At 51.4% G+C, this 27628-nt stretch overlaps 2 protein-coding genes across 17 annotated transcripts in view; one reads left to right on the top strand and one right to left on the bottom strand.

Annotated features, from left to right (window-relative positions):
* The window catches only part of RFFL (ring finger and FYVE like domain containing E3 ubiquitin protein ligase), a 74926-nt gene extending 70504 nt beyond the window's left edge, over positions 1–4422 (top strand). For all 12 annotated transcript variants that reach the window (XM_042255416.1, XM_027975292.2, XM_042255413.1 and 9 more), the window contains one exon: positions 1737–4422. In XM_042255416.1, the coding sequence (XP_042111350.1) occupies positions 1737–1918 (182 nt within the window). In that variant the 3' untranslated portion in view covers positions 1919–4422. The remainder of the gene's footprint in view (positions 1–1736) is intronic.
* On the bottom strand, positions 4252–27622 carry LIG3 (DNA ligase 3). Of its 5 annotated transcripts, none has more exons than XM_027975290.3 (20): positions 27533–27622; positions 24673–25220; positions 22603–22746; positions 19719–19925; positions 18953–19104; positions 17976–18142; positions 17792–17869; positions 17090–17258; positions 15591–15746; positions 14109–14240; positions 13665–13744; positions 12625–12712; positions 11835–11912; positions 11457–11580; positions 10781–10923; positions 10364–10438; positions 9569–9715; positions 8903–9110; positions 8464–8546; positions 4252–7242 (listed from the first exon to the last, which is right to left on the bottom strand). In XM_027975290.3, exons 2-20 carry the CDS (start codon positions 25214–25216, stop codon positions 7009–7011), a joined length of 3009 nt encoding a protein of 1002 aa, XP_027831091.2. In that variant the 5' UTR covers positions 25217–25220; positions 27533–27622; the 3' UTR covers positions 4252–7008. The 5 variants fall into 5 exon arrangements, with proteins under 5 accessions (XP_027831091.2, XP_042111346.1, XP_060250774.1 ...); XM_042255412.2 differs by having other exon boundaries at positions 6724–7242; positions 27537–27622; XM_060394791.1 differs by lacking the exon at positions 27533–27622 and adding an exon at positions 26929–27354 and having other exon boundaries at positions 6724–7242.
* Positions 27623–27628: the final 6 nt, after the last annotated feature.

Raw genomic sequence — 27628 nt, forward strand, 5'->3', positions numbered from 1 at the left:
AGCTCTCACCATATTGCTCAGAATGGGGCACGGTCTTCTGGCTGATACATTCCCAAGAGTTGAGCATTTGGAGTTCTAGACCCTCACCTGATACCAAAGTTTGACCATCCACTTGGGGTCTTTCTGATTCCCTGGGAGAATGCTGGCAACTGAGTTAATGAATTTGTTAATCTTGACAAAAGTAATCTGTAATGAAATTCTGTAAATTACTCCAGCCCATCTATATATTTATGGATGAGCTATTTATATAGCTCATACCCATTATATATATAGGTATTCCTATTTATATTTATAGGTGTTTATATAGTTCAGTTGTTTCCAAATGTTCCCTGTTAGGGCCACCAGCTCCTCACAGGAGTAAATAGGTTTCACTGCCTCACAGCCTGACTTTCTGAATAATCCAAGGAACAGGTAAAGAAAGTGCAGAAACAGTGGAGTATGAGAGCTCCCTGTGGGACCGTAGAGGCGGCTGTTATAAGACCAGTTCCCTGTTTATGGCTACCTGATTCAGGCTGCCATTTAAAACATGCTGGGAAGCTTGGGTTTGGGGACATGAAGGTTTTTCTGTTCCTACAGCTGACCCCGGATGTAGGTCATGCCCACTGTGTCTTCCCACTCGCACAAGCCAGTTAGCCTTGTTGAGAACTGTGCACTGAGCAGTTAGTACTGTCTTCGCAGCCCCTGCCCTCAGGCCACTTTCCTAGAAGCCAGCCTGCCTGGATTTGAATCTTTGGGCAAGCTATTTAACCCTTTGGTCTCGCTTGCCTCACCTATAAAACGAGTAACGAGAGTACCTACTTCACAGTTTCTGTTGGGGCTTCCCAGTGGCTCAGTAGTGAAGAATCTGCCTGCCAGTGCAGGAGACATGGGTTCAATCCCTGGGTCAGGAAGGTCCCCTGGAGGTGGAAGTGACAACCTGCTCCAGTATTCTTGCCTGGAGAATTCCATTTACAGAGAAACCTGTCTGGCTGTAGTCCATGGGGTCACAAAGAGTCAGACTACATTGTTCACCTTCACCTCAGGGCTGGTTTCTGGCATTCAAGATGACTATCAGCCCTCAGAGCACACAGTAGATACTAAGTATATTATTATCTCAATAGAAATTGATTCCATTTGTTGAATTTAGGAGCCCATCTCCTAGTGGGGGAGACAAGGAGCAAACTCACAAATTCTGAAAGCACTGAGCAGCAGTCACGGTGGTGTGGATGAAGTGTGTGTGGGAGGCAGAGAGGAGGGAGCCATAGTCTCTGCTGGGCTCTGGCACCACGGTGTCTCCTCCGGGGCAGCAGGCCATGGCATGGCTGGGGCCCTGCAATCCTTGGCTTTCTTTATTCAGTTGGGGGTATGTTTACAGAGGAGTCGCATGATCCTTCATGAGCCGTTCATTACAACTCTGTTGGTACCTAAACTCTTCTCAGCCAGTTTTATATCTTTTCAGCACGTTCTGCCTCAGGGAATATCGAGTCCCTCCGTGGCACTCCCTGGCTTTATTACAGCCTCAGTTGTCTGAACGTTACTTCTTTTTAAGCTTTGAGGCCTTTGCCTTAAACATCTCATGTTCTGGGAAGTCTTTGATCTACAAGTACTTGACTCTTCAAACGTATAGCCTAACCTGTGGAGGTGCAGATTAAACAAGCAGGTGGAGCTAGTTCCTGGGGAGGTGCTTCCTTCTCCCCGAGGGGAGTGTGTGGATCTGGGGGCTGCGCCCCTTACTCTCCTCTCTGCTCTGTGTCCAGGGGGAGCAGTGCCGTCCAGCCTGGAGGAGAACCTGTGTCGGATCTGCATGGACTCGCCCATTGACTGCGTTCTGCTGGAGTGCGGCCACATGGTCACCTGCACCAAGTGCGGCAAGCGCATGAACGAGTGCCCCATCTGCCGGCAGTACGTGATCCGAGCCGTGCACGTCTTCCGATCCTGAGGGCCCGTGCCAGCTTCTGCAGTGCCTTACAGGGACAGAGCTCCAGGTGTCTGGGCCCACGGTTGGCCAGCTTGCAGACGGGCAAGCTAACCAGAACATGCGCAGTGTTCCCAAGACCAGGGCGAGCAAGGATGCTGTGTCATCTCTGGGCATGCCTGTCTTGCTTCAGAGGTACACTGTGCGCTGGCCGAGCCCCAGGCCAGTGGAAACTGGTACAGATCGCACAGGCCAGTCCCTGTTGTGGTGATCTTGGGGTGACGATGGTAACTGGTGGAGAGGACTTTCCAGAATTTTGACCATATCTTCCTCCCTTCCTCTGCAAACCTAAACAGTCTCACCCTTCCTCCTGTAGCCCGCCCACCCCCCTGAGCGGCGTTCCTCGGTTTCACCCACCATGAGTCCTGGTGGGAACGGCTCTCTTCCTCCCCGGCACACCTGGATTCATTTCTGGTCTCTGTGGTTCTCTGTGCTTTAACTGACCTTTGCTAAAATCTCTTGATACCTTACCTAAAATCCATTTGTTTCTTTAGACCAAAAAGATGGTAGCTTACCAGACCCATAGTGATCCTCCTAGGGACAGAAATTTGTACCAGTAAACTTATTTCTGGTGAGAAATGAAACGCAAATGCGATTGGAAAACCTTAAGTCATTAAGAGTTGCTTCCTTAAGTGCTGGGATGGGAAGCTATCCCTCTCCTGAGCTGACCTTGGGAGTCAGCAAAGCATCTGGCTTTCAGACTGCTGGGAGATTCCAGTCTCTGAAAGACAGTACGTGGGTCACCTCTGCTTCTCCTCCTGGGGTCTGACTTTGTGCCATCCTGTTTTAGTTGATGAGGAAAAGGGAAAGCGTTGGGTGGAAGCAGTGGCTCTCTGCTTGGCTTTGATGTCTCCAGTGGACAGCCTTAAACCATTTTCCCCTGAGCACGAGGTCCCTCTTGCCCATGGAGGTTTTAAACATGGTTTTACTTGAAGACACAGAGACTTAGGCAAAGGGCCTTATTCTGCTCCAGTCAGACAAGCATGTAAGACCGAGCACTCAGAGGTATGAGCCCTTGAGCAGACAGCTGCATGTCTCTGTTCCCCAGCTTGGGAGGGACTCCCGACTCCCACTTCCTTTCTCAGCCTGCTGCTTTAGGGGCAGGTCAGGAAGCAGCATTCCCTTGGCTCTTTAGAAAGGGCCGTGCAGTGAGTGAGTCTTGTTCTTGAGCCCTCTCAGGGTCTCTCCATCACTGGAAGAGCTCAAGTTTGCTGGAGAAGCTTAGCCAAGCACAAACATACATTCTGCGCACTATCCGAAGAGCTGTGTGTGCCGCCATTACTGTTGGACATTACCGCTATGCACACCCTCAGACAGCTGAGGGCTTTGGCAGTCACCCCTGCCCCTACCCTGTGCAGCCGAGCTCTCTCAGACCAGAAGAACCAATCATGACTTTGGAAAGCCTGTAAGGGCACCTGTTGGTTGGTACAGGATATGCTTAATGCTTTCTCTCCATCAACCACTAAACCACGTACCTTGACATTATACCAAGTCCTAGATAGTTTGATTCTGGGCTACAGCCTTTGTAGGAACTGGGGGTGGGAGGTGGGGGGTGGCGGATGGAGATTTCCCTGTAAAGATACCATCTTTCTGCTGGACAGTAAATACTATAGTTTACGGTGCCTACCAGTTTAACAAAGAATTCAGCTACTCCTTAGTTCCACTGTGAAACAAACAGGTCTGCACATAGCAGCTCAGCTACAACCTAGCAATAACTTCAGGGCAGAAGCTGGCTGTTTCCCTGCTTAAAACTTGTTTTCTCTGCTGAGGCCTTACCACTCCCTACCTCCCAGTTTCCCTCTTAGACATGAGTTAACAGTATCCTGATGGTTGGTTTGTAACCTCAGTCAGAATCAGAACTGATGGCATTTACTCATCTAGGAGAAAGAATTTGCCTTTAAGTCTTCTAATCCCTTTTGGTGAAGGTTTCCATTTAGGAGAAAAGGTGTTAAAACCACCTAACCCTAACCGCGACCCCGCCCCCCCCCCCCCCCCCCTTCCCACTTTGTATCTTATTACTACACCAAATAAAGGCTGGGAATTCTTAAGATACCATTTCAGTTACTATCTAACCTAGGTAGCAAACTTGATTTTTATCCTTGGATGCTCTCTCCTGCCCCTCATGGCTCCTTGGTCTTAATTACCATGGAAACATGTAATTCTTTCATTATCCCATGGCTTTTGCTGATTGTTCTGAGATTTCAGTTGTGACTTGTTTTAAAAGACAGGACAGCTGACTGGTTCATAATACATTGGAATAGCTGGATCCAAACTAGAAAGAATAAGCTGTACAGGAATTAGTGCTCAATGTATATTGTATAAATTTGTTGAAACCTTTTGGACGTGAATGTGTTATTTCAAGTGGCTTATATTTTCTCAGACTTACTTGGGTGTTAGACGAAACCCAAATGTGTATTTTTTGTTACAGAGCTCTGCTTTATAATTTTGTAATAAAGTTTCAACATAGATGCCTGTCCGATCTGGTGTGAGGACGCCAGAGGTCTGATAGTTAAGACTGACATGAGTTCACAAGCCACAGGCTAATCGCAGGCGGTATGCACACAGGCCTGCTCTTGTGAGACTGCGTTATTTTTGGAGATGTTTGGGTCATGTGGCCTTGGACATGGGAAAGCCTAGTAGAGGATGGGAGCTGGGCAGGAAAAAGGACCAAGCCCAGATAGCAGCATCAACTGAGTTCAGCCATGGACACCAATCTGGTAGAAGCAGACCTTAAAGATGTGGGTGGGAAGGAGTCTGAGGCCAGCCGGGGTGCCCTGGCGTCTGCAGGTGACCCTGGGAGATGGCTGGAGTTGTGCAAACAGCTGTGTTGGCTGGACTGTGGCTCAGAGGTTGGCCTGGCCTCGAGGGCAGGGTACCCTGTGTCTCCGTGCAGGTCGGTATGCCTGTCAGACCAGGTGCACAGGGGAGGGGACTCCTGAGAGCACAGCCTTTGGGAGAGCCGGACTGAGTGCAGATCTGCCCTGTGACTGGAGCAGGAAGGGATCTTGCCCAAAGGGCGCAGAGGCTCAAGGCTGAGCCACAGCGCTTTGTCCTCATTGTTCTGGGAGGCTGACCCGTTCAGCACCCAGGGTGACCTCTTGCCTGCTGCCAACCAGCAAGTAAACAAAGGCTCAAAGGAGGGCAGGCCTCCAGCACCCTGCTGGGGAGGTTTAAGATGATGTTGCTTACGGTCTGTGAAATACATGGATACAAAATCATATATAATCTCAGCAGCAAAGAGAAACATGGATCAGAAAGACTGGAAGGAAACCAACACCTTGAACGGTAAGCTGAAGGTAACACACCCGACAAGGTGAGGAGGGGCCGAGCTCATGACCGAAATGACCCCCTCTGCTGCGCAGGTGCACCCCTCGGGAGACCAGCCAAGCCAAAGGCAAAAATCCCCAGAGGAGAGCTCTGTCCCGCTGCTTGGCCTGAGGAGGCTGGAGAGGGGGTGAAAATTTATGTAGGTCAGTGCTCAGAGGAGCAGCAGCTTTTGTCTCCAGAGAGGATAGAATAAAAAGTGTCTTATTCTCAGCAGTGAAGCCAGACTGAATGGTCCCCATTCAGAAACCCCAAATGTCCTGGCCTGCTGTCAGGGTGCCTCCCCCGCCCCTTCCCCCTAACACTGCAAACAGCAGGTGGGAACCCAGGTCAGACAGGCTGTAGCGACCTTAGCTGATTACCCTGGAGGGCAGGGGGTAGGCAGTGGCCCCTGCTTAGCCTCTTACTCAGGTAAGCTCCAGAGCAACCTCACTTCCAGGGGTTGGACAAGCAGCCTGCCAACTTGTTGATAAGGAGAAACAGGATGGACCCTCAGCACCAGATGCTGAGGTGAGGAGCCTGCACGCAGACCAGAGTGCTCACAGTAGCGCGTGGGCGCGAGGCTGTGGCGTCTGGCAGCCCTGCAGGCAGAGGCCAGGCCCACACAGCTGGGCTGATTTTCCCAACTCCAGATCGCCATGCGCGCAGCTGCTCCTTCGGCTCACTCACTCTTCAGCAGCCTTACGACTCAGGTGCACTTCCAGTCTGCGCCTCTAGGGCTACAGCTGTTCAGTTTCAGGGCTTGCTTCGAACTGGCTCTGTCTGTACCTGCAGTGTCCATGGTGAGCATCGTTAGCCTCACGTGACTACCTGAAGCTGATGAAGATGTAAGTTCAGCCCCTCGGTTATGTTACCAGCATGTTTCACATGCTCGGCAGCTGAAGGTGGTTGATTCCCGACAGCCAGTGGAGGTTTCCAGGACACTTCTCCCAGTGCTGTAGAAAGTTCTACTGAACTGGACTCGTCTATGCTCAATTGTTTTCTCTTCAAATAAATCCATCTCAAGTGGCACAGGAGCCGTTCTCTGTAAGCAGGCTGTGGAGATCTGTCCTCAGGTGGGTTTCTAAAGAGCGGTCTTGTTTGCAGATGGGGTGGGGGCAGCTGCTCCTGAGCCCGTGGCCCCGGAGCCCACACCAGCTCCCTGTCCTTCCTTCCTGGTCCCCTCCCTTCAAACCAGGACCCACACACTGTTTAATAGGAGAACATGGAAAAGTGAGACATAAAAATCCATTTTGTTTTCTTTCAGATGCAATTTCATTCCTGGCAAAAATGGCCAGGCTGAATACAAGTTTTGCCCACTATAAGCATTTCTGAGGATACTCTTATAAATACAACTTTAAAAGGAGCCTGGAAGTGGAAGGGGAACTTCAACAGCCAGCCTCCCCTCCATTCCTTAATCACTAGAATTATAGGAGGTGTTTGGGGAAGGACACAGATAACTCTGAAAGGGTTCCATTTTTCTTTTTTTAAAAAAAGCTTTTCAAAGGAAAAAAAAGGTCAAAACCAGCACCCAGATCTGAAAGACCTATGTAAACTGGCAGGAGAACCTGACTTCAGTGGTGGCACACAGCAACTCACTCCAGTCTGGAAGACAGCACGCGGGGCTGGTGGGCTCTGGAAGATGCATAGCTTGGAGAAGAGAGCTGCCCCTACCCTGGGTCCGCCCACCGCCCATCCGCCCAGAAGCAGTGCGGCGGGGAGTACACCCAAGGGAGGGGTGGGCAGCAGTCCTAGCAAGGAGCCACCAGCCTCCGTTTCCGGATACACGCCCAGATCCACTCCGGGGAGACCTGCTGGGCCTCGGGGTTCCTGTCCCTGCCACCCAGCACGTGTGTGGCTGAGGCCACGTCAAATTCCTGCACCAGGTCCCCATCGAATGCCACAAAGTAGCGTCTGAGGCGGCTGAAGTCTGGCGTGGAGGGCGGCAGGTAGAGCCGCACTCCAGTGAAGATGTCCAGCAGCACCTGCAAACGCACAGTAGTCACGGCTGGGCTGGGGCTCTGACCCCGCTCGGGAAGAGCTGTGAGACGGAGACTAGCGGTTGGGACGTGGGGAGAGCGTTTACAGGAGAAACGATAATGGCCTAAAACCCCCATCCTGGGACTTCCCTGGGTGGTCCAGTGGCGAAGACACCGAGCTCCCAGTGCAAGAGGCCCAAGTTTGATCCCTGGTCAGGGAACTAGGTCCCACGTCCTACAAGTAAGGGCCCTGTGTGCCACAACTAAGATTTGGTACAGCCAAGTAAAGATAAAAACCCCAAAACCCCCATCCTCCGGCCACTCCAGGTTATGCATGACCGACATGCCTTTCCATCCTTGCTGAGAGGAAAAGAAGGGCGAAGGGACGGGTCCCCATAAGGGACCTGGAAAAGGGGAAGCACACGTCTCAAGAGCCACCCAAGGACTGGTGGGCAGGGCCTGTGGGGCCCGGAGTGATGCTGCCTGACCCACGAGCAGTCCTGTGTGCGTGCTGAGGGGCCGGGAGCCCTGCTCGTGACTGATGGAGTCCAGGGCTTCAGGTAGGGGAAACACGGCAAGGTCCTCTGGGTGACATGGTGACTGGGTTCAGGACCTGGGTGTCGTGACCTCCACGCTGACTGCCAGGGGCGGGGGGTGGGGGTGGCACAGCCTCCCTGTCGTGACCAGATGCCGACACCTCTATCTGCCTCTGAGCCATCAGTGCCTCCAGGGTGGAACCCAGTCACTGGCCTTGGTAAGTGCTCAATAGCGGTTGTCAAACTAAACTGACAGCGGAGTAGGAGGGGAGAGGAGGAGGCCAGTCACTGAACCAGGGCTCTCCCGCTTCTCACTGGCTGGCCCTGTTCACAAACTCACACGGCTGCACTCCCACACCCAGGCTGGGCTTCCTCCCCTTTAATGTCAACTGGGATTTGGGACCAGCAGCTGGGTGGGTCCTTGCAGCCTCCCCGCTGTTCTATCTCCTGCCTGTGGGCACAGCTCTCCTTCCTCTCTGCTTGCTGGCTGGCCGCCTCTGCAAGGCAACAAGAGGGCACAGGGTGGAGCCAGCGGACTGCAGCCCTGCCTGAGGCCAGGGTGCTACAAGAGGGCGGGGCGGGGGGGGGGCAGGCAGTCAGCCCGACCACACCCTGCCCATTGCGACCACACCCTGCCCATTGCGCAGCGTCCAAGTGCAAAGAGCTGGGAATGCGAGGTGCTTGCCCTCACCTTGGCTTGGCACGGGGTCACATCAGGAGCCTTCCGCTTCACCCCTACTCTCACAGGGGAGGGCTTTGCATCTGGTAGGTTGCCTGCAGGCAAAAGCTTGGGGTGAGAACCAAGAAGAGGACAGAAGCGGTGATAATGGTCCCTGAAGTCAGGGGAGCTAAGAGAAGGGCAGGCCCCTCTGCTATCAGCATGGGTGAGACAGGAAGGGCTGTCCACTGAGCCCTGAGCTCAGAGGCGGCTCATCCTCAGCTCCCATGGGCTCTTGGGGACCCTGTCTGGCAGGTGTGCAGAGCAGGAGGGTAACCCACAGATCAGTGGCTGGCCATCAGATGCACACAGAGCAGGAACGCAGCCATCGACAGCGGCAGTAGATGGGGTCCCAGGACCTCAGGGCTCCCCGCCCACTCCTCAGTGCCCCAACCCCTCCCTCCCTCCTTACCGCCTCTGCTGGTGCAGCCGCCCGGCTTGCCCCCAGCCTTCTTGGCGCTGGCGGGAGGCTGCTTGGGGGAGGCTCTCGGGGCCTTGTGAGGCACAGCCGGCCCTGAGGTGCCCTCGCTCTCCCCGCTGCTGCCTCCTGCGGCGGAGCTCCCCTCATCCCCGGCCGTTATGGCGAAGGCCGCCCGCTCCTTGGACAGTTGGTACAGCTCCTGGGAAGGGGAGAATGCCGCGCTATCCCTCCTTTCCCAGCCTCGGGGCTCAGGCAGTCTGTGTGGTCTGTTTTAGGTGCCCGGGCTGAGGAAAATGAGGGGAGGAGGACACACAGCAGGCCAAAGGAGCTGGCTTCCTCGGTGCTTCTCTAGCTCTGGCCCTGTTTCTGGAGTAATCTGCACAGATCACTGTTCTCTGTTCCCCAGTTCTTCTCAGCAATGTGGAGACTGAAGCCTGGGGGGCAAGTCCTCCTCAGGAGGCTGTGAGACAGGGCCCAGGGCTGCCCAGGGGGCCTGATGCAGGCGGAGCTCTGTCCTGGGGGATTTGCTGCTCTCCCTTTCTAGTAACTGCCCTCCTGGCCTCTCAGCATGCTGGAGAAAGGGGAAGGGGAGGACGCAGGTGGTCAGGTGCCGGCAGAGTGGGGAACAGGACACGCGCGCAGCCCAGTCGCCTGCACCTTGAGTTGGGGGAGGTTCGTGGCAGACTTCCAGTCCTTATCATCACGGATTCGGGTGCAGCGAGGGAATCGGATGGAGATCCCATCGGCTGTGTGAGCCTCAGATTTTGAGAATTCAGCCCCTGTGATCTCCCACACGGCAGCTTTCTGTCAGGAGAAGTCAGGTCACTCACTGGTTAAGTAGAAAACACCTTCCAATCAGGCGAAAGCAGTGTTGCTGCTGTTCAAGTGCTAAGCTGTGTCTGACTCTCTGTGACCCCATAGACTGCAGCCCGCCAGGCTCCTCTGTCCATGGGATTCTCCAGGCAAGAATACTGGAGAAGGTTGCCATTTCCTCCTCCAGGGGATCTTCCTGACCCAGGGACTGAACCTGTGTCCCTGCTTGACAGGCAGATTCTTTACCACTGAGCCTTACCTGAAAGCCCAGCTAAAAGCAACAGAGCACAGTTAAAAGCGAAACGGCAGTGGGTAACCACAGGGAGACAAGTTCTAGCCCCACTGCTGATGCTGTGTGGCCTAGGGAGTCCTGGGTCTTCCCTGGGCCTCAGCTCTCTGTCAGTGCAGGAAGGACTGGGCCAGGCCACGTCTCGAACAGACTCTCTGACTCAAGGAAGGAGAGGCCCTTCCTGTCTGCTGAGGATGGCCCCTCAGCATTGACTGGTCTTTTCCGTGCCTGTCACCTGGCTCCCCATCCCTGGGTGGACTGTCACTGATGCTGAAATGATGTCTCTGTGGCAGTAGAGAATGTACAAGCTCATTTTGGGGGCTGGAGGACCCCAGGCCACGGGATAATACCTTTGGGTCTGGAACGATGAAGTCAGGGTAGTAGATCTTATTGATTTTCAGCCAGTTGGGTATCTTGCTGGGATCCTAGAGGAGAAAGATGCTGTCCTGGGCTGTTGCCAAAACAGGACTTAAACGCGCTCTTGGTCACAGGCTTGTGAGAAGAGGTGCCTTATCACAAAAGGCAGCCCCTCACCCCTGGCATCCTCCCTGCCCAGAGAGGCTGTGGCCTGGACGGCACAAAGGCCAGTTTCCACAGGGTAGGTCCTCAGAGGATTTGAGGGTCTAACACTGCTCCTATGCAAGCAGCAGCTCTTTTCTGTGGAGACAGACAAACGAGACCTACAGCTTCCCCGCCACGCCCCACAACACTGCTCGTCTCAGAAGTGACGGCTGGGCCAGAGGCCAGGGCCCCAGGGCCCCCCTCACCTTGCTGATCTTCACCATGTCCAGTTCGGTCTGCAGGCGGGCGAGCGTCGCGTCGTCGTGGCCTCCTGCACACTTGGTGACGGTGCACCACTTCTGGCTGCTCGGGTCGAAGCAGCCCATGAGGAAGATGGACATCATGCCACCTGCGGGGAGGAGGCTCTGTGAGAGGCAGCCTGCGGAGGAGGGGCCCGGGCCTCGGCGTCGGAGCCCTGGCGACCTCCTGGACCCACACCAGCCGTGTGACGTTCACCATTTGGAGTCCCAACTTCAGTGAATTTGGGGCAATCACACTGAATGCTGGACTAAAAGGAGCTGAATAGCGTCTGGCGCCCAGAAACAGATGCCAAGACTACTAGTTCCTGAGACCCCAGCTTCCCCTCCAGTTCAGAAATGGGAGACTTTCCCTGAGGAGAAAGCCACCAGGCCTTGGAGACACAGTGGCTGGAGTCTTTTTGGGCCAGCGAGCCCAGGGCACTCTCACCTGACCACTCCCTGCCTGGGTCTGCAGCGCTCCCTGTTCCGGCCTGAGGCGGCATGGGCAAGGTCAGGGCCCCTAAGCCAGAGCTCCGATGTCACGACTGGCCGTGCTAGCACGTCCAGCCAGGAAAAGGGCCAGCCTATGCCTTGAGTGGTGCCTTTCAAAGAAGCACCATCCCAGGGGCCAGAGGCCACCGACCTTTGCTCCCTTGCCCGTAGAAGGCCCCAAGCACCACCAGGTCAGCTGTGTCGGCCATGGCCCCCTCGTTCAAATAGTCTTTCTTCACTTTCAGCCAATGCCGCTTTCCAGGCTCATATGTACCCTGAGGGGAAGCAAGCAAGAGAGAAACCACAAACGCGAATGGAGGCTCTGTGAGGGTGGGCTTTTTCACCTGCTCACAAGACACCCTGGATCTGTCGCAGTGCCCTCCCACTCCACCAACGCACTTCAGGAGACAAACACAAACCCAGCCTTTCGATCCAGAATCCTGCAAAGGCACCACCCCCTCAAGCACCGCCAACTGCCACAGCCACGTCCTGTCAGGGCGGAAGAAAGCCAAGGATGTGACCATGTTACCTTCACGTCCTTCAGCACCAGCCCTTCCAGCCCCTCTCGGATCACCCTGTTGATCATGTCCACCAAGTCGGAAGCTTTCTGAGGGAGAACAGGAGAGACACTGAGATTGATGTGAGAACAGAGAAGGGCTATGGAAGCGAGGGAGAGGTGGTTCCTTTTCACACACTAGCAAAGTGCCTGCTAGAAACACCCTGACTTGAATACAAGGAACAAAAGGGCCAGCGGAGCAGGGACCAGCCAGAGAGCTGCTTCAGCTGTGACTCTGGGCGCCCACCTGGGAAGGGCCTTTCACGCCCTGCCCTCCCAGGTGGGGACTCGCACACGAACACCGGCAGGGCCTGTCTTACTGTGCTTTGCTTTACCGCCTTTTGCACTTACTGTTTTTTCCTTTTTTTTTTTTCACCAAAATGTTGTTAGATGACGGTAAGCATTTTTTAGTAGTATTTTTAGTTTAGTTTTTTTAGTTAAGTAGTATTTTTAGTATTTTTACCTTAACTAAAAATGTTATTTTAGACATAATGCTATCACACACCTAATGGACTAGAGTGTTAATGTAGCTTTCCTGTGCACTGGGAATTCATAAGTTACGTGACTTATTTTCTTGTGATACTGCTTTACTGTGGTGGTCTAGAATCAAACCCACAGTATCTCCAAGGTCTGCTCGTATCCACATCAGCCTTCCTCTTAAAAAAATAACTAAGACTCATCCTCCCAACCACATTGGACCCATGGGGGGTTCTGCTCTGCTTTCAAATCATGAGGACACTGCGAGGGTGGGATCCTCACTCACTGTGACTTGCTTCATTTCTGAGAACATGATCCGGTTGGGAATTTCCACCATGTTGTCATAAAGAAGCTTCCGCCGCTCACACAGAGGCCTGAGGGGGACAGAAGAGCTGAGGTCAGGCCAGGATGCTCCTCCAACCCCCCAGAGCTCTGAGGAGAGACGGGATAAGGATGGACTAGTTTCCTGAGAGGTCTGCCATGGCTCTGGGCCCTCGTGTCTATCAGTTCTGCCCGCCCAGGGTGACCAGGGCTCCGTCGGGACCAAAGACGGATGGTATGAGCTGTGGCAGAGTAACTTCATTGTTATAGGTCCTGTCTCTACCTCATCAGCCCAGACAGCCTGTGTAAACCCTGGTCCCCTTTGAAAAATAACCCTGACTCTCCTTTGCTGTATCCTGTCTCACTCTCTAGGCCCCAGGCGGGCTGTGCTTGGGTCAGAAGGCTGACAGGCCTCAGGACCTCAAGCCCAAACCCCAGCTCCTACCCTGGCAGTTCTGTCTCCTTCCATCTCCCTCCCCCTCCACACTCAGGGCTGGGGGCTGGGGTGGGGGTGGGGGCAGGGATGCTTCTCTAAGGGAAGAGGGGGCCAAAATGGTTTTTGGGACTCAAGAGGTCAAGACTGCGAGTTATCCCGAAGGTGGTCCCAACCACAGAGCCTGACAATCCCAAGCTTCTGGTTGGCAACCTCTTCCAAGACTAAAGCCTCTGAACTGAAATTCATCTGCCTTATGCACCTGGAGGCGCTTCTGAAGAGAGAAACTGAAACCCTACAGTGCTTGTGGTCGGGTATCTCGTCAACAGTCCATTCTGCTGTGGGTGGCGCGGTTTCCTCTGTGACTTAAGCTTTCAGAGTCGAGATCTAGTCAGCACACTGGCTCTTCCTAACACTGAATGGGGAGCCGGCTGTGCAGTAATTGTGCTCCCTCTCGCTCCTTCCTGCTGCAGCTCCTAGGCCCAGAGGCACTTCCGCCAGCCCTTGCCTGCTCTCCTTTCCAATCTCAAGCCCCCACCTCCCTACCCAGGAATGAAAAATAGATTCCTCACCTATCCATCAAGCTGACATCATTGAAGTAGATACAATCAAAAACAAACAGGCAGACATTAGCATCCTGGAAGGCAGCTTTCTGTAAGGGAAAATGAGGTAGTAGGTACATGAGGGACACACGGGAGAAGCAGTCCACTTTCACAGACCCTCTGAAGCGTGTGGAACATAATGCATGTTTGTGCTGTGAAGCCCCTGGGCCATAAAGGCACTTGGCAGTCACGTCCTAAGTGGAGACTGACCCAGTTATAAGCCAGGTGCCACTATAAGGTTTTTTTATGCAAAACACAAAAACGAAACACATCTAAACTTAGGGCTGAAGTCAGTACCAGCTCAAAGATGAAGATAAGCTTGACCCCAAGTAAGCGACACATCCCTCTGCATCTGGACTGAAAGCACACACTCATGCACACACTCACTCTTGCTCACTGGGCCTGAGCAGGTACCTTGTGCACTCCCAGAGTCCCAAAGGGCAGTGGTCTGCCTGTCCTGTTGTCAATCAGGAGCACCTCAGAGTCCAAGATCATGCTGTGGCCCCCAGGGAAAGCCCGGGGGATGAAGTCCTTAAAGTGGGCCACCTGGAGGCAGAAGGGTCACTCAGAGGGAGCCAGGACACAGAAAGCAAAAGCCGGGCCCCCGAGGGAACACGGAGCACCAACACAGCCTAGCTGGTGTGCAAAACAGACTCAGGTCTTGGCAGCTGGCCAGACAGGAACAATCAGCCATGTTTCAGGGCCTCAGCCCAGACCCTGGAAGAGGTCAGCTCACATCGCGGTCAGTTTCTATTGGCTGCAGAGAATTTGCAGGAAAAAGGAAAAGATTGAAGGTGAAAATGAGGGGAAGAAGGGAGGCAGACAAACATGGAACAGAGGGAGGGAAGGTGGGCAGGCGGGATTCGTGCAGGAGAACACACCAGTGGGAAAAAGGATGGAAAGAGAGAAATGGACTCCCTTAGAAGCAACAAAAAAACACGAGGAGGGTCTTCACTAATGCTCGCGAGGAGGTCCTGCTCAGCTTTCAGAAACACTTGAAACTGACGGCCTGGCCTGACTGCCCAGGCAGGCGAGGCTGGGCAAGGGTGTATGCGTCCCCTCCCCCGGGACTCTGAGCAGACAGAAGGGGGAGCAGGCGCAGGAGGGCCACCTACCCCCCAGCTACCGGAGCCAGCTGTCCCCACTGCTTTTCCCTGGACAACCCCCAAGGGCTCCCAGAGGCCCCGGGAGCTGAGAAGGGCCGAGGGGCGAGGTTCTCAATGCCCCCTGATTAAAGGCAGGAGCTGGGGTCTCAGAAGCCCCCATGGGATTGTGTTCATATTTGAATGTAAGCCTCTGGAGGCACAGAACTTCGTCCTTTTTTGAAACTTTTCATTAAATGCCGGATGCCCACTACCTTATACAGTGCCCAGCATAAACCCTTGATCAGTATTTGTTGACAGGGGACTTCCCTGGTAGTCCGGTGGCCAAGACTCTGTGCTTCCACTGCAGGGGGCACAGGTTTGCTCCCTGGTAGGGGAACTAACATACTGCATGCTGTGTGGCACAGACAAAACGTCAAAAAAAAAAAGTTGAACAAATTAATGACTGACTGCCTAACAGTTCCTTGTACCCGAGCCACGACATATCTCAGGGGGAGCACACAGGACCTAGAAAGGCAGAGGACAAGCATGCAAGTCGTCACCAGCTGAACTCGCTGTCCTGGCGTCACTGCCCCTAGGCTCCACGATGGCTGACCCCCAGCTACTCTCTTGTTCCTCCTGAACAGCCCCACATTATTAGAAGATTCCAGAAATGAATAAATCAATTCATTCTTCCATTCAACAAATACAAAACATTCTATTTTGCATGAGAGCTGGAATGGCAATGGAACACAGGCTTTGAGATTCTTAGAGACAGGTAGAAGAGTCCCAGCAGAAAGGAAGGGGTCTGTACCTTGTGTGGCAGGACGGGTTTGAGACTGCGGCTGAAGTAACTGAAGTGGTCTCCCTTTTTATGCACCTGGACTCGCTCCCCGTCGTACTTGATCTCAGAGAACATGCCGTTCGGACACTTCTTCATGGCATACTCGATGGACTTGCAGGCTTCAGCCTTGGGGGCAGAGGAGGGGGAGACAAGCCTGGAGTCTTAGGTGCTCTTCCCGGAGAGGCGGCTCGGCAGGGACAGCGCGAAGCCCGGGGCCCCTCAGCCAGAGTACACCCTCAGGGCAGGAGGAAGTGAAAAGGATGGGCAGCGTCATATTCTGGTATATTGTTTTCACTTTATGAATGAGAAAACTGAAATTCGCAGAGGTTAAGTGCCTACTTTCTATTACACAGATAGTGAAGGGCAGGAATGAGATGTGAATCTAGATCCAACTCCAAAGCCTGGGTGGTTGACCAGTAAGCTGTGCAACCTATTGTTGCTATTTAGTCACTAAGTTGTATCTGACTCTTTTGTGACCCCATGGACTGTAGCCTGCCAAGCTCCTCTGCCCATGGTGTTTCCCAGGCAAGAATACTGGAGTAGGTTGCCAATTCCTTCTCCAGGGGATCTTTCCGACCCAGGGATCAAACCTGCGTCTCCTGCATTGGAAGGTGGATTCTTTACCACTGAGCCACCAGGGAAGCCCAGTATAAGCTATGCCATGGTTCAAATGAGACCGTGGAACAGATTCCAAGAAAAATTCTTATAAAAATCAGAAAGTCTACTAATGGAGGTAACTGGTCCTGTCCTTCAAGTGGAGATCTTACTATTTTGGTGCTGGCTATCCCAACACAGAACCCTAGACCAGGACTTCAGGAAAACACCATAGAAAGCATTGCTTCATAGACAGCAGTCCACCCCACTGAAAGAATACAAAGGCTCTCAGAGCAGGCACAGCAGCAGGCGTGGACTGTCCTGTTGCATAGGAAAACCCACACCAGGAAGGACGTCCCATTTATCATGAAAGAAGCAGAGGCCCAAGGAGAGCTGGTCTTCATTCCTGAAGCTTCTTCTCTTTCCAGATAAAAAAGGAGACCTAAGGTACCCTCTCACAGGAAGGCTGGCTCTGTCACCAACTCTCAGAGCTACTTTGGGGCATGTCATAGAGACTCAGGAGTTACTGCACACATCCACCTGACTTCAGGAAAGAGGACTGATGAACCGCATAGGGCAGACACTTCAGATACCATTCACATAAATCAAGAGAGACTAAGGACCTCACCTAAGATTCCACAGCTGGCTGAGGGCAGAGATGGCTGAGTTCTCAGGTCTTTCCACTGGTCACACTATCTCCCCCTCTGCCATACTCTCCTAGGAGAAACACCCCCTGCAACTCTACTCTTCCTTCCCCCAAATCTTCCAGCCATCTTTCTTGCACAGCCTTCAGCATCATACCCTCTCAGATCTCACAAGGGGAGGGTAGTAACCTCACACAGGAGCAGAAAGCAGGGCAAGAGGAACGTCCTTACCAGCATGGGCTGCACTGGGGTCATCAGAGAGGCCTGGACACTCAGAGCTCGTCTCTGGCCTGGCTCCTTCTCCACCTCCTGCTCGTTGCGGAGGACCCGCTCCACCACATCCTGCAGGTTGCGTGAGGCTTTGAAGGCTTCATAGGCATTGGGGTCTAGGGCATCTAACCTGCCGAGGCCGACAGGAGCAAGGAAACAAACACCACTGTTCTTGACCTTATCGCTCTGGATAGCAGCAATATGCTGCAACATATCATGTCTGGCAACAACAGGACATAACCGCTTCCCCATATATTGGGATCTAACAGCTTCCCCATATATTGGGACCCCATGAATCCCAATACATGGGGAAGTGGTGATGTCCTATTATCTAAAGACTGTCACAGGAGAAAGAGATCTTGGAAAACTCAGCTCTTTTGAGATACCATGCTACCTGGATGCTGCCCTAGCAAAGAGGGAGCTGGAGTGGGCAAGCAACTTTGAACATATTTGCTATGTTTGACTCTAACAACTCTGTGAAAAGGGTACTGTTATCTCCATTTAACATGAGAAAAGGGAGGCTGAGCTAGGTCAACTGACGGGTCCCACAGGAAGGAAGGCGGCACAATCAGGTCAAACCCAAATCGGGGCTTCCAAGTCTCTGAGACCAGCTGACAACACAGGGAGTGGGCAGCTTCCACCATCAGACGACTTGGTACTCACACGTGTTTTGCACCTGAGTTCATCTTCAGATCATGCTTGATCAGCCTGATGATGCACTTAAGGTCGTTGGCTGTACACCTAGAGTGATGAGGCACATTCAACTTACAAAGCTCTGGACTCCCAAACCTTCCTCCCCTAGTGATTCCATCTCCCCAGGCCCATCCCCAGTGGGCAGTGCCCCCACCTGGAGGCGATATCCTGCAGGGCCTGTTGCTGCTCATCCTCCTTGGTGAGCTTGGAGAGCCGCAGGAGGAATTCGTCCACCTCCTGGATGGTAAGGAGGCTCTTGGCAGCTGGAGGGAAAGACTTGCTCTGCTCAAAGAAGACTCTGATTGTCTCTGACACGTCACCCTGTCTCCAAAAACCAAAATACCATGCAGCAACCCCAAAGTGGCCATGTGTAACCCCCAAGCCCTCATGACTACAGGTGAATTAGAGATTTCAATCACTGCTCCTGTCCGAAACTCACAAATATCGACTTCACTGTTTAGAGACTATATCCCACCCACAGCTCCTGGAAAGGGCACCTCCATCCTCCACAGGATCTGGCCCCCTGCCTCAGCTGAGAAGTGATGTAAGAACTAATGCAGGGCCAAGCCAATGTGAGTCCTGTTAGAATCTGAACTACAAGACAGACACAGTCATCAGATTATGGGGGTGTTTGGACAGCAACTTTCTAGGTGTCAAGGCTGGAGTCATGAACAAACCAAAACTGAATGGCAAGCCCAAGTTATAATGGAAAAAAAAGCTAGGAAAACACAGGGCCCAGAGGGAATCCCCTGCTAGTGGCTAAGACACCAAGCTTCCAACGCAGGGGTCACAGGTTCGATCCCTTTTAGGGAACCAGGACCCTATTAATACATGCCACATGGTGCGGCCAGATAAGGGTCTAGGACAAGAGCCCCTGGAGAGAGAGTGGGAAGTCTAAGATCCACCCTCGCAGTCTAGGTCTTTCTCTGAGGCTCAGCAGTAATGTAAGTCTAGTCTTCAGAACCTTGTGAAGCTAACAGCTGGAGCCTCCCGTTCAACTCCTCTCATAACGAATGCTTGCTCACGTGGGTTTCAGTTTTCTGAAACACTATGTGCTCCACCAGGAAAAAGTGCGGGTGACGGGCTCAGCAGAACCCCCGTGGAGGCCCCCTGCCCTCCCCTTCCTCTGACCTGCTCCAGGTCTCGTGTCATGTCATCCGCGCTGCAGTTAAAAATGCGGCTGAAAAGCTTCACGATCTGCTTATCATTCAAGTTGTAAACACTCTTAATGACACCCGGCAGCAGCAGCTTCACTGTTAGGTACACGTCACCGTGGAAACCATCTGGAGGAGACAGAAGAAAGAAACCTTTCTTGAGACATGGAGCTTAAACAAATAAATACATAAACCCAAAGAACCAAAAGAGCTGTCTGCATCGCTGGCCTCGCTGCACAGGCCCTCGGGGGAGGGGGTGCGTTCAGCACAGCAGCAGAGGCCATGGCCTCCGGCAGCTGGGGGTCTGTGCGTCCGCCTCCTTGTAGCCCCTGGATGAACCCCTGCAGGGCAGAGCCATGACTTTCACTGTCATGTTCCCAGTGATGGGCACATCACAGATGTTCAATGATCATTTTTTAGACGAATGAAAAGGAACACAGTTGGGAGATTCTATTCCAAGCTGTGCAAGTGGCTCACAAAACCCAAATCAAACAGGAGAGTGAATTTTCCTTTTGGTCAAATGGGATAGGTTCTTCTGGCCTCCTAGAGGGCAGAGTAAGGAAGGAAGAAAGATGCCCATGTGTTTGGAACAGATCTGGCTACACACTGAATTTCAAGACAGCAATACAGCAGAGCATCAAACCAGGCGCGAGGCCTGCGCAACCGTACAGTTCACGTGCCCGTGAGGCTGGCCGTGACTCTGAGCTCTTGCGAGAAGCCCACCCAGGATGCTCGAGGCCCACCTCCTGCTGAGCCTTTCTGAAGGAAGTCCTGGATGATCTGGGTTTTCGTGTTGTAGCTAGGATTTTCAGCCACCATGGCACACAACTTCCGAAACTCACGCAGCAGACAATCCTTGTGTTTCGGGTCACATTTGCTTGAGGACAGACTGGTCTTAGGGGTCTTAGGGGTAGGGCTGGAGTGGGCTTCCCCAGAGTTGTTGGGCTTGGCTGTTAGGGAGAGAAAAAGGGAGAGGTGACTCGCTTGGCCTTGCCGAAAAGGAAGCAAGAGAAACTGACAGGCACTCTGCTGGTTCTCTACGTGCGGCTTCACTCAGTCTCCCAAAGAGCCCTTTGGGAGTAGATATCATTGCACTATTTTGTCGGTGAAAAGACAGAGGTCAAGTGATTTCCTCAAATCTCACAGCTATTAAGAGTAAACAACTGCCTCACACTGAAGCAAAGGACCAGCTGATGTGTATTTCTTATATGAGTGCTTACTGAAGAACAAGGGCCATTTTCAAGCCAAGAGTGGTCAGGACGATCTCAGAGCAACTGTAAAAACCCAGAAAAGTTGGAATCAGGAAGGAAAAAGAAATCAAGGGACGCCTTAGTTACTCTGAAACTACTTCTTCTGCAGATTGTTGGAACTGGAAGAAACCTTCAAGATGATCTAGTTCAACCTCCTCTTATCGGTGAAGAGACCAAGGCCTGAGGATAGAAGCATTCCCAGTCGTTGCCACTAGCCCCCTGCCCCTCCCCACCACCCTCATCACCACTCTTTTTCTTTCTTCTTATAAAAACGAAAGGTGGCTTCCCCCGAGGCTCAGTGGTAAAGAATCTGCCTGCAATGCCAGAGACGTGGGTTCAATCCCTGGGTCAGAAGGGACTCCCTGGAGAAGGAAATGGCAACCCGCTCCAGTGTTCTTGTCTGGAAATCCCTGTGGACAGAGGAGCCCGGCAGGCTACAGTCCATGGGGTCACAAAGAGTTAAGACATGGAGCGACTAACAACAATAATGAAAAGTTCTAGGTTTGGAACTTCCCTGGTGGTCCTGTGGCTAAGGCTCCACGTTCCCAGTGCAGGGGCCCAGGTTTGATCCCTGGCCAGGGAACTAGATCCCACAGGCTGCAACTAAGACCAACACAGACAAATAAATAAATAAAAATTTTTAAAAAGGTGGGCAACAAAGAGGACTTTTCTCCAGACACCCCAAACAACTCTCAAGCGATCCTCTGTTACCTCCTTGTGACCATTTACAAAGTAAATTTCACCCTGAAAGCTTGCAGCAGACAGCCATTACCACGCTGTCTGCTGATGTAAGCGTCTTCTTGCCTGGGGTTTGTAAATTAGAAATCTATCCTCATCTCTGACCTGGCATTTAAAGAGAACTTCAAGGGACAAAATCTCCAAAGTGTCACTGTTCGGCAGCTTGGAAAAAATGGAACACCTGCCCTCCCCGAAATTCCCTCCCGAGAACTGGCTCTTCCAGGAATACACTGCCCTTACTGTCACCTGCACTCTTCTATATTTCTCTCTTTGGCTGACCACTAGGCACAAACCAAGCAAACCTCAGAGTTTAAAAATGATAAAAAATTGTAGAGTCAGGCACTGTTTTTGCAACTTTCTCTTCTTTATTCCTTGTGAGACACTGTGGGGTTCACAAGGCAGGCGCTGCCATTCCCACTTCACAGATGACGCCACAGAGGCCCAGACCAGGACCCAGGTCTTCTGACCTCAAGTCCAGGCTTCTTTCACTCATACAGAGCAACCTCCTGGAACAACTTCTGAGCTCCTAAGTTCTGACTTTATTTTCTTTAGCTGAGGCAGTCACAAGAATGTCTCCAAATAAAACAGGTAACAAGTTGGAGGGTAAAAAAGCACAGGTATTGAAGTGTAACTGTTAGAAACTCCATAATGATGTTGAGCATTGGGTTTCTCATTCATAAAATGGGCCTAATAAAAGTACTCCTCACCGTTAAGTGAAGAACAAAGGAAACCACACGTGCAAAAGCCCCAGCCCAACGCTGTCTGCTACCCAAGGACATGCAGGACACCTCCATCTCTACTTTCATCTCCAACTTGGGCAAGTAGGGGATGCAACTTCTCACGATTCTTCCATATCAAAAAGCAAGGAAGTGGGACTTCTCTGGTTTTCCAGTGGCTAAGAATCCATGCTCCCGATGCAGGGGGCCTGAGGTTTGATCCCTTGTCAGGGAACTGGATCCCACAGGCTACAACTACGAGTTCAAATGCCAAAACTAAAGATGCTGCATTCCGCAGCAAAGAGGAATGATCCCGTGTGCCACAACCAAGACCTGGTGCAGCCAGGTAAATAAATAAATGTTAAAAAACCAAAAACCCCAAAACAAGGAAGTAAATGGCAGGTTGTAATAACGTCTGATCCAGGTAAACTACTTCAAGGGGAAGAAGTCTTGAAAGAACAAACATCTTTTTGCTGCAACAGAGATTAAAATATACAAAAAAATGCGATACATGTGGGGCGCTGAGAATTAGCTGGCCATTACCTCTCTGCTCAGATGAAAGCAAATTACAGTTGACTCTTGAACAACATGGGTTTGAACTGCACTTACACACAGAGTTTTTCAATAGCAAATAAGTACTATACAATCTGCAATTGATTGAACCCAGGGATGCAGAACTGAGGGCATGGTGGAACCATGCATAAAGTGGAGCCTCAGACAAGAAGGCAGACTATAAATGACATCTGGCATTTCAACTGTGCAGGGGATTTGGAGCCCCTACTGCCTGGGATGTTTAATAGTCAACTGTATTAAGCAGGCTAGATGGCACAGAATGGTCACTTAACCGGAGTACCAAATCTTGGTCTCCCAGGATACCTAATTAAAAGGACTGCAACAGCTCACGTAGCCCTAACCTCTCTTACCTGAAAAGCCAGAAAACTTTCGGGGATTGGAATTGGTGACAAATGAGGCACCTTTCACTGGAGATGCTACTTGGCCAGTGGCTGTCAACTTAGCCTGGACAACAGCTTTCTTCTTTGGTGTGCTTGTTGCCTTGGAAGATAGATCTGTAGGACCCCCAAAAGAAGGGAAAATATCTTTCAGTGAAAAATCCCTGAGAAAACTTTCAAAGACTATCAATTGCTCTTACAGCCTGGCTAGGTAAGTTACTACCATGGTATTAACCGAAAGGTGACTGTTGGCTGGCTGGTCTGCTTGACTGGAAGTACTAGGTATTAGGGTATTGGGGCGAGGGTGTTCTAGGGACAAAAGACCCAGGTATTCTTTACTTTTATTAGTAACTTAAATATTCATCAATACTCTCCACCCCTTATCTCATATATAACCTTCAGATTATTCAGAGGAAGTCAGAAATCATGTGTCAACAGATAAAATGTGAGGACCTCAGCTTATGGAATTAGCCTCAATTTAAAGATAAACAAGAAAGTAAAATGAAGTTGGATAAACAGAGCATGTTGATCTGGTACATGCAGGAAAACTTGCAGCTGCTGAGTTATTTGAGCTGTGTGACAGTTTAACTCTCCCTTGTATTTTTCTTCCTCTGAATGAGCTGGGTCCAGAAGTAAAAAAGTGTGAAGCCAATGGCTAAGGCTGGGCAGGGCAAGAGGGAAGCTGGAAAAAAAAAATGTATTAGTTTTCTCCCTGAAGTCACTGTCCTCTCAAAGGAAAAGGACAGAGGTCCATTTTAGTCCCCCTATACTGACTAGAACTAAACTGAAGACAGGAATATTGCAATGACATTGAAGGTCGGAAAGGTCTAATTGGATTTGCCAGTGTCAGATTTCTAAAATCTGCATGCATTTGAACACACACGTGTGTGCACATATGTTTTTGTGTATATACAAACATGTGTTTTCCAGTTCTGCCTGCTGAAAGGGCCCAGAAGCACGCAGGACACACAGCATCAACATTTTTGTCTCTATTGCCATTTCCCCCATAACAGGAACAAGGACTCCTCAGAGAAACGGCTGATTTCACGGCTGAGATAGGTAATGCTAAGAGCGAGCATACTGTTAGGCCAGAAAGCAAGGGAGTACTTTAAAACAATTTTTAAAAAGTGATCTGGACATCAAGGACAAAAATTAGCTCAAAGGGGTTCCCAACTGACCAAATATGGGACAATTTAGCACCAAATTAATAAAGTACAGGACAATGATAAGCCATCAGGAAAAAGCAGTAATCTGAGTCCATACAGAAAATAAGTTGAGAGAGAAAAGGGAGTAGTGTAGGTACTCTTTTCTTCAAAAATGTCAATGTCATGAAAGAAAACAAAGACCTCAGAGATGTTCCAGATTAAAGGAGGCCAGACTCGACAACTCAGTGCAATACCTGATCTTGTATCAGGATTCCATACTGAAGGGAGAGAAAAGTTATAAATTATCTGATCAACTGACAAAACTAGAATACAGACGGTAGATTAAAGCATTATATCAAAGATAAATTTACTGGTTGATAGCTGTATTATAGTCACGATATCCTATTCTTAAGATATACACATTGAAGTATTTAAAGGCAAAGGACCATGACGCATGCCCAAATGGTTCTGGGGGGAAAAAGTCACTTGTGTGGAAGGAGAGAGTAACAGAGAGGGAAAGAGTGAGCACAAACATGAACACAAATGATAAAGCAGAGAGCAAAATGTTAACAGGTAAATCTGAGGGAACTCCCTGGAGGTCGAGAGGTTAGGACTCTATAGTCTCACTGCTGAGGACCTGGGTTTAATCCCTGGTCACGGAACTAAAATCCCACAGCCAGATGAAAAAACAGCACAGCCAGAAAAAAAAAAAAGGGGGGGGGGGGACATGAGCATTCTTTGTACTATGTACTATTTTTATTCTTGTAACATTCCTGAGTTTGAAGTTATTTCTGAACAATAAACTTAAAGAAAGACAGGAAGAAAGAAATTGGGTTCTACTCTCATCTCGTTGCCTCTCAGAGCCAGTAAGATGAGAAAGCAGTATTCTCCACCCTACCTGCAATGTGCTGACTTATCTGCTCTTTCTCATTCTCTTCCAGCTCTTCCCAGCCTTCCAGCTCGGTGAGGTCCTCAATTTTTTTTGTGGTGGCCCGGGCCCGCTCCAGTTTCTCAAACATACATTTAATGTGGTACCACTCTTTCATATCGCCCCCCGCCTCTGAAAAGGGATTGGGCACCACTTTGCCAATTCGGCATACGCCCTTGACAATCTTTTCCTTGCATTTTTTGCAGCCGGCGGTGCCACGCTTGGCGTAGTCCACACAGAAGCGTTGTTCTGCCATCTCACAGGGACCACTGCAGAGTCCCACATGCGACCCTGGCAAGAAAACAAGGCAGGCGGCACGTGGTCTTAGGTTGCTTTCCCGAAAGGACGGAACAGGCTTTCTTCTCTGGAGGTGGTGGTGTCCACGAAGAACTGTCTCTGACCACTGGCCAAAGTGTCTTATGTCTGGCCGGTGATGTTCTCGGAATAGGCACAGTTCTTTTTTCCTGAGTGCACGGAGAGTTGGTGGGAAGAGGATCTTAAAAGCCAAAGTCATACAGCTGCATGGAAGGGGAAGAGGCAGAAAAGTGAGTTACAGAGGAGCTAGGCTTCTAATTTCCTCAAAGGCTGACATCCTAACACAATAATCCATGCTGACCAACCAAACCTCTCCCAAAGTATGAAGGATTTTTTTTTTTTTTGGCTGCTGTCTGATCCCTGACCAGAAATCGTACTTCCGCCTCCTGCAGTGGAAGCTCGGAGTCTTAACCACAGGACCACCAGGGAAGACCAGGTATGAAAGATTTATTGCCTACAGGATGAACAATTCCAGTACAGAAAAATTCAGTCTGCAACAGGATGTTCAATTACATAATTGAAAATTTAGATATTATCTAATGTATATCTAGTAAATCACAATCAAGAGAATTCAAGTAACATAAAACCCTTTCTCAGGCCACCAGCAAACCCTAAGCCTTAAAATGGATGGTGACCCTTTAGCATAAGATTCTAAAGTTTCTTTTTAAACATCAAGAAAAATTACGTCGGGAGTTCCCTGGTAGCCTAGTGGTTAGGACTCAGTGCTTTCACTTCTATGGCCAGGGTTCAAACCCTGGAGGAGGAACTGAGATATTGAAAGCCAAGTGGTGCAGTTAAAAAAAAGAAAAGAAAAAGACATTATTTTCAGGAAGCCTTTAATGTGAAATATAAAATATTTGTTATCCTCAGAAAATAATTAAGCCACTATATAGATCTGTGATTAAATCAGAAGCCCTATTTTGAGAGGCAATTAAATGGAGCCTAAAACCTAACCCCCTGGTTTCAAATCCTAGTTTACGGTCATAAGACCTTGGGAATTTCCTTAATCTCTCAGTTCCTCAATTTCCTCAACTGTAAAATGTGGATAATAATAGTACCTAACTCAGACAGTTGTCATTCTAAGAATAAAAACCCTTATATAGTCAATGAAGCGATTATCCTTTAAGCAAAGGCTCCCTGTGTGCAACTAGCCGGGTTATAATTCAGCAACTTCAATCTGAAAATGCTGAAGTAACTGGACAAGCAAGAATCAAAGGAACTGCTCAATCAATCCACATGGTAACAAGGACCATATCCACATAGTATCCCCCACTTTCTTTTATCCTTATTTTCTAAAATATCCTCCCAGTTCCAGCTTTCAACAGACTGGAAGTTATTTTCAGCCTGCACCAGGCTTTGTCGTCAAACTGCTTGCGGATGATAATGAAAAGCAGGCTTTACTTGCTGAAGTGAAACGTGATGCAGAGAACAGCAGGTAACTGGGAATCAGAGACGCGAGCGCAAGTGTGACCGTGCAGTTCAGAGACTATGTTATCTTTTGAGAATTTCCCTTAACTTCCCCGAGTCAGCTTCCTTATTCCTAAGACAGGGAAAATATCTACCTCAAGGGAAGGGGGGAAATGACACTGGGTCCGTGGATGGGCGAATGGGAGTGGGGGGTAGGGCTCTGAACTCCCTTGCAAATGTATTCAAAAGGTGCGCATTCAGCCTTGTACGTTTTGGGGAAGAAACAGTCAACGTTTTCATGAAACTTCACAAAGGGCTCTGTAACCCCTAGATGCTGAACCACAGAGTATGTGAAAGTAGAGCAGGCCCGTAAGAGGCGCTCAAGTTAAAAAAAAAAAAAAAAAAAAAATTAGGGTCCACCACCTTCCTGGAAAGCGATTTATGAAAAGCCGCCCCCAGGACGCCAAGGAGCCGGGGGGGTGGGGGGGGGGGTGGGGAAGGCACCTAGCCGCGCCCCTCCTCCGCAGGGTCCGGGAGGCGCTGGGCCACCAGGAGGCTCGGAACCGTTTGGGGAACCCCGCCTGGCTCACAGGCCCCTCGCGGCCGCCACTTAGCATTTCCTGAGGGAGCCGAGAAGGGAAGCCGTTGAGGCCCGAACGCAGCCGGGCCGGGAAGTGAGAGCCCCGCGGCCGCTGCTCCCGGAGGGGCCTCCCCTTTCGGGAGGGGGTACCGGCTACCCGCCGGGGCCGCGGGGAGGGCGAGGGGCGGCCAGAGCACAGCCCCGGGCTGGGCTGAAGGGGACGCGGCGGGAAGAGAAAGGCTCCCAAGCTCCGTCCGCAGCGCACCGACTCGGGCGGCGGCTGGGCGGACCCGGCCAGAGGAGCCCCGCGGGGGCGCCCTGCCTCCCCGGCGTGGGGCCGCGGGGGTCCCGGGAGCCAACCCCCGCGGGCTCCCGGGGGGCCGCCACGTCACGGAGGGTGTGCCCCCGGGCTCTGCGAGCCGGCGGGCGGGGGAGGAGACCACGGGGCTGGCTCCCGGGCCGCGCCGAGCCCCGCACTTCGGCCGCCCCCCTTTCCCGCAGGCCGGCCCCGCCGCGCCGCCCCCTCACCTGCCTTCCGGGCTCCGGCGCCGCCTCAGGCCTCGGACCAGGCGCCCACAGGCCGCGCGCAGCCACGACGGTTGTAGTGCCTGTCTCTTTAAATCC

Source organism: Ovis aries, chromosome 11, assembly GCF_016772045.2.
Source record: "Ovis aries strain OAR_USU_Benz2616 breed Rambouillet chromosome 11, ARS-UI_Ramb_v3.0, whole genome shotgun sequence".
Classification (NCBI taxonomy): domain Eukaryota; kingdom Metazoa; phylum Chordata; class Mammalia; order Artiodactyla; family Bovidae; genus Ovis; species Ovis aries.

Excerpts from the sequence above, each read along its gene's own strand:
- LIG3 (XM_060394791.1), bottom strand. The coding sequence starts at position 27,041 with ATGCTAAGTGGCGGCCGCGAGGGGCCTGTGAGCCAGGCGGGGTTCCCC. Across the intron at positions 11,913-12,624 it reads CAGAAATGAAGCAAGTCACA|AAAGCTTCCGACTTGGTGGA; the intron begins GTGAGTGAGGAT and ends GTTCTCCCTCAG. Across the intron at positions 9,111-9,568 it reads CGAACCTCCCCCAACTCAAG|GAGCTGTACCAACTGTCCAA; the intron begins GTGCAGGCGACT and ends TCCCCTTCCCAG.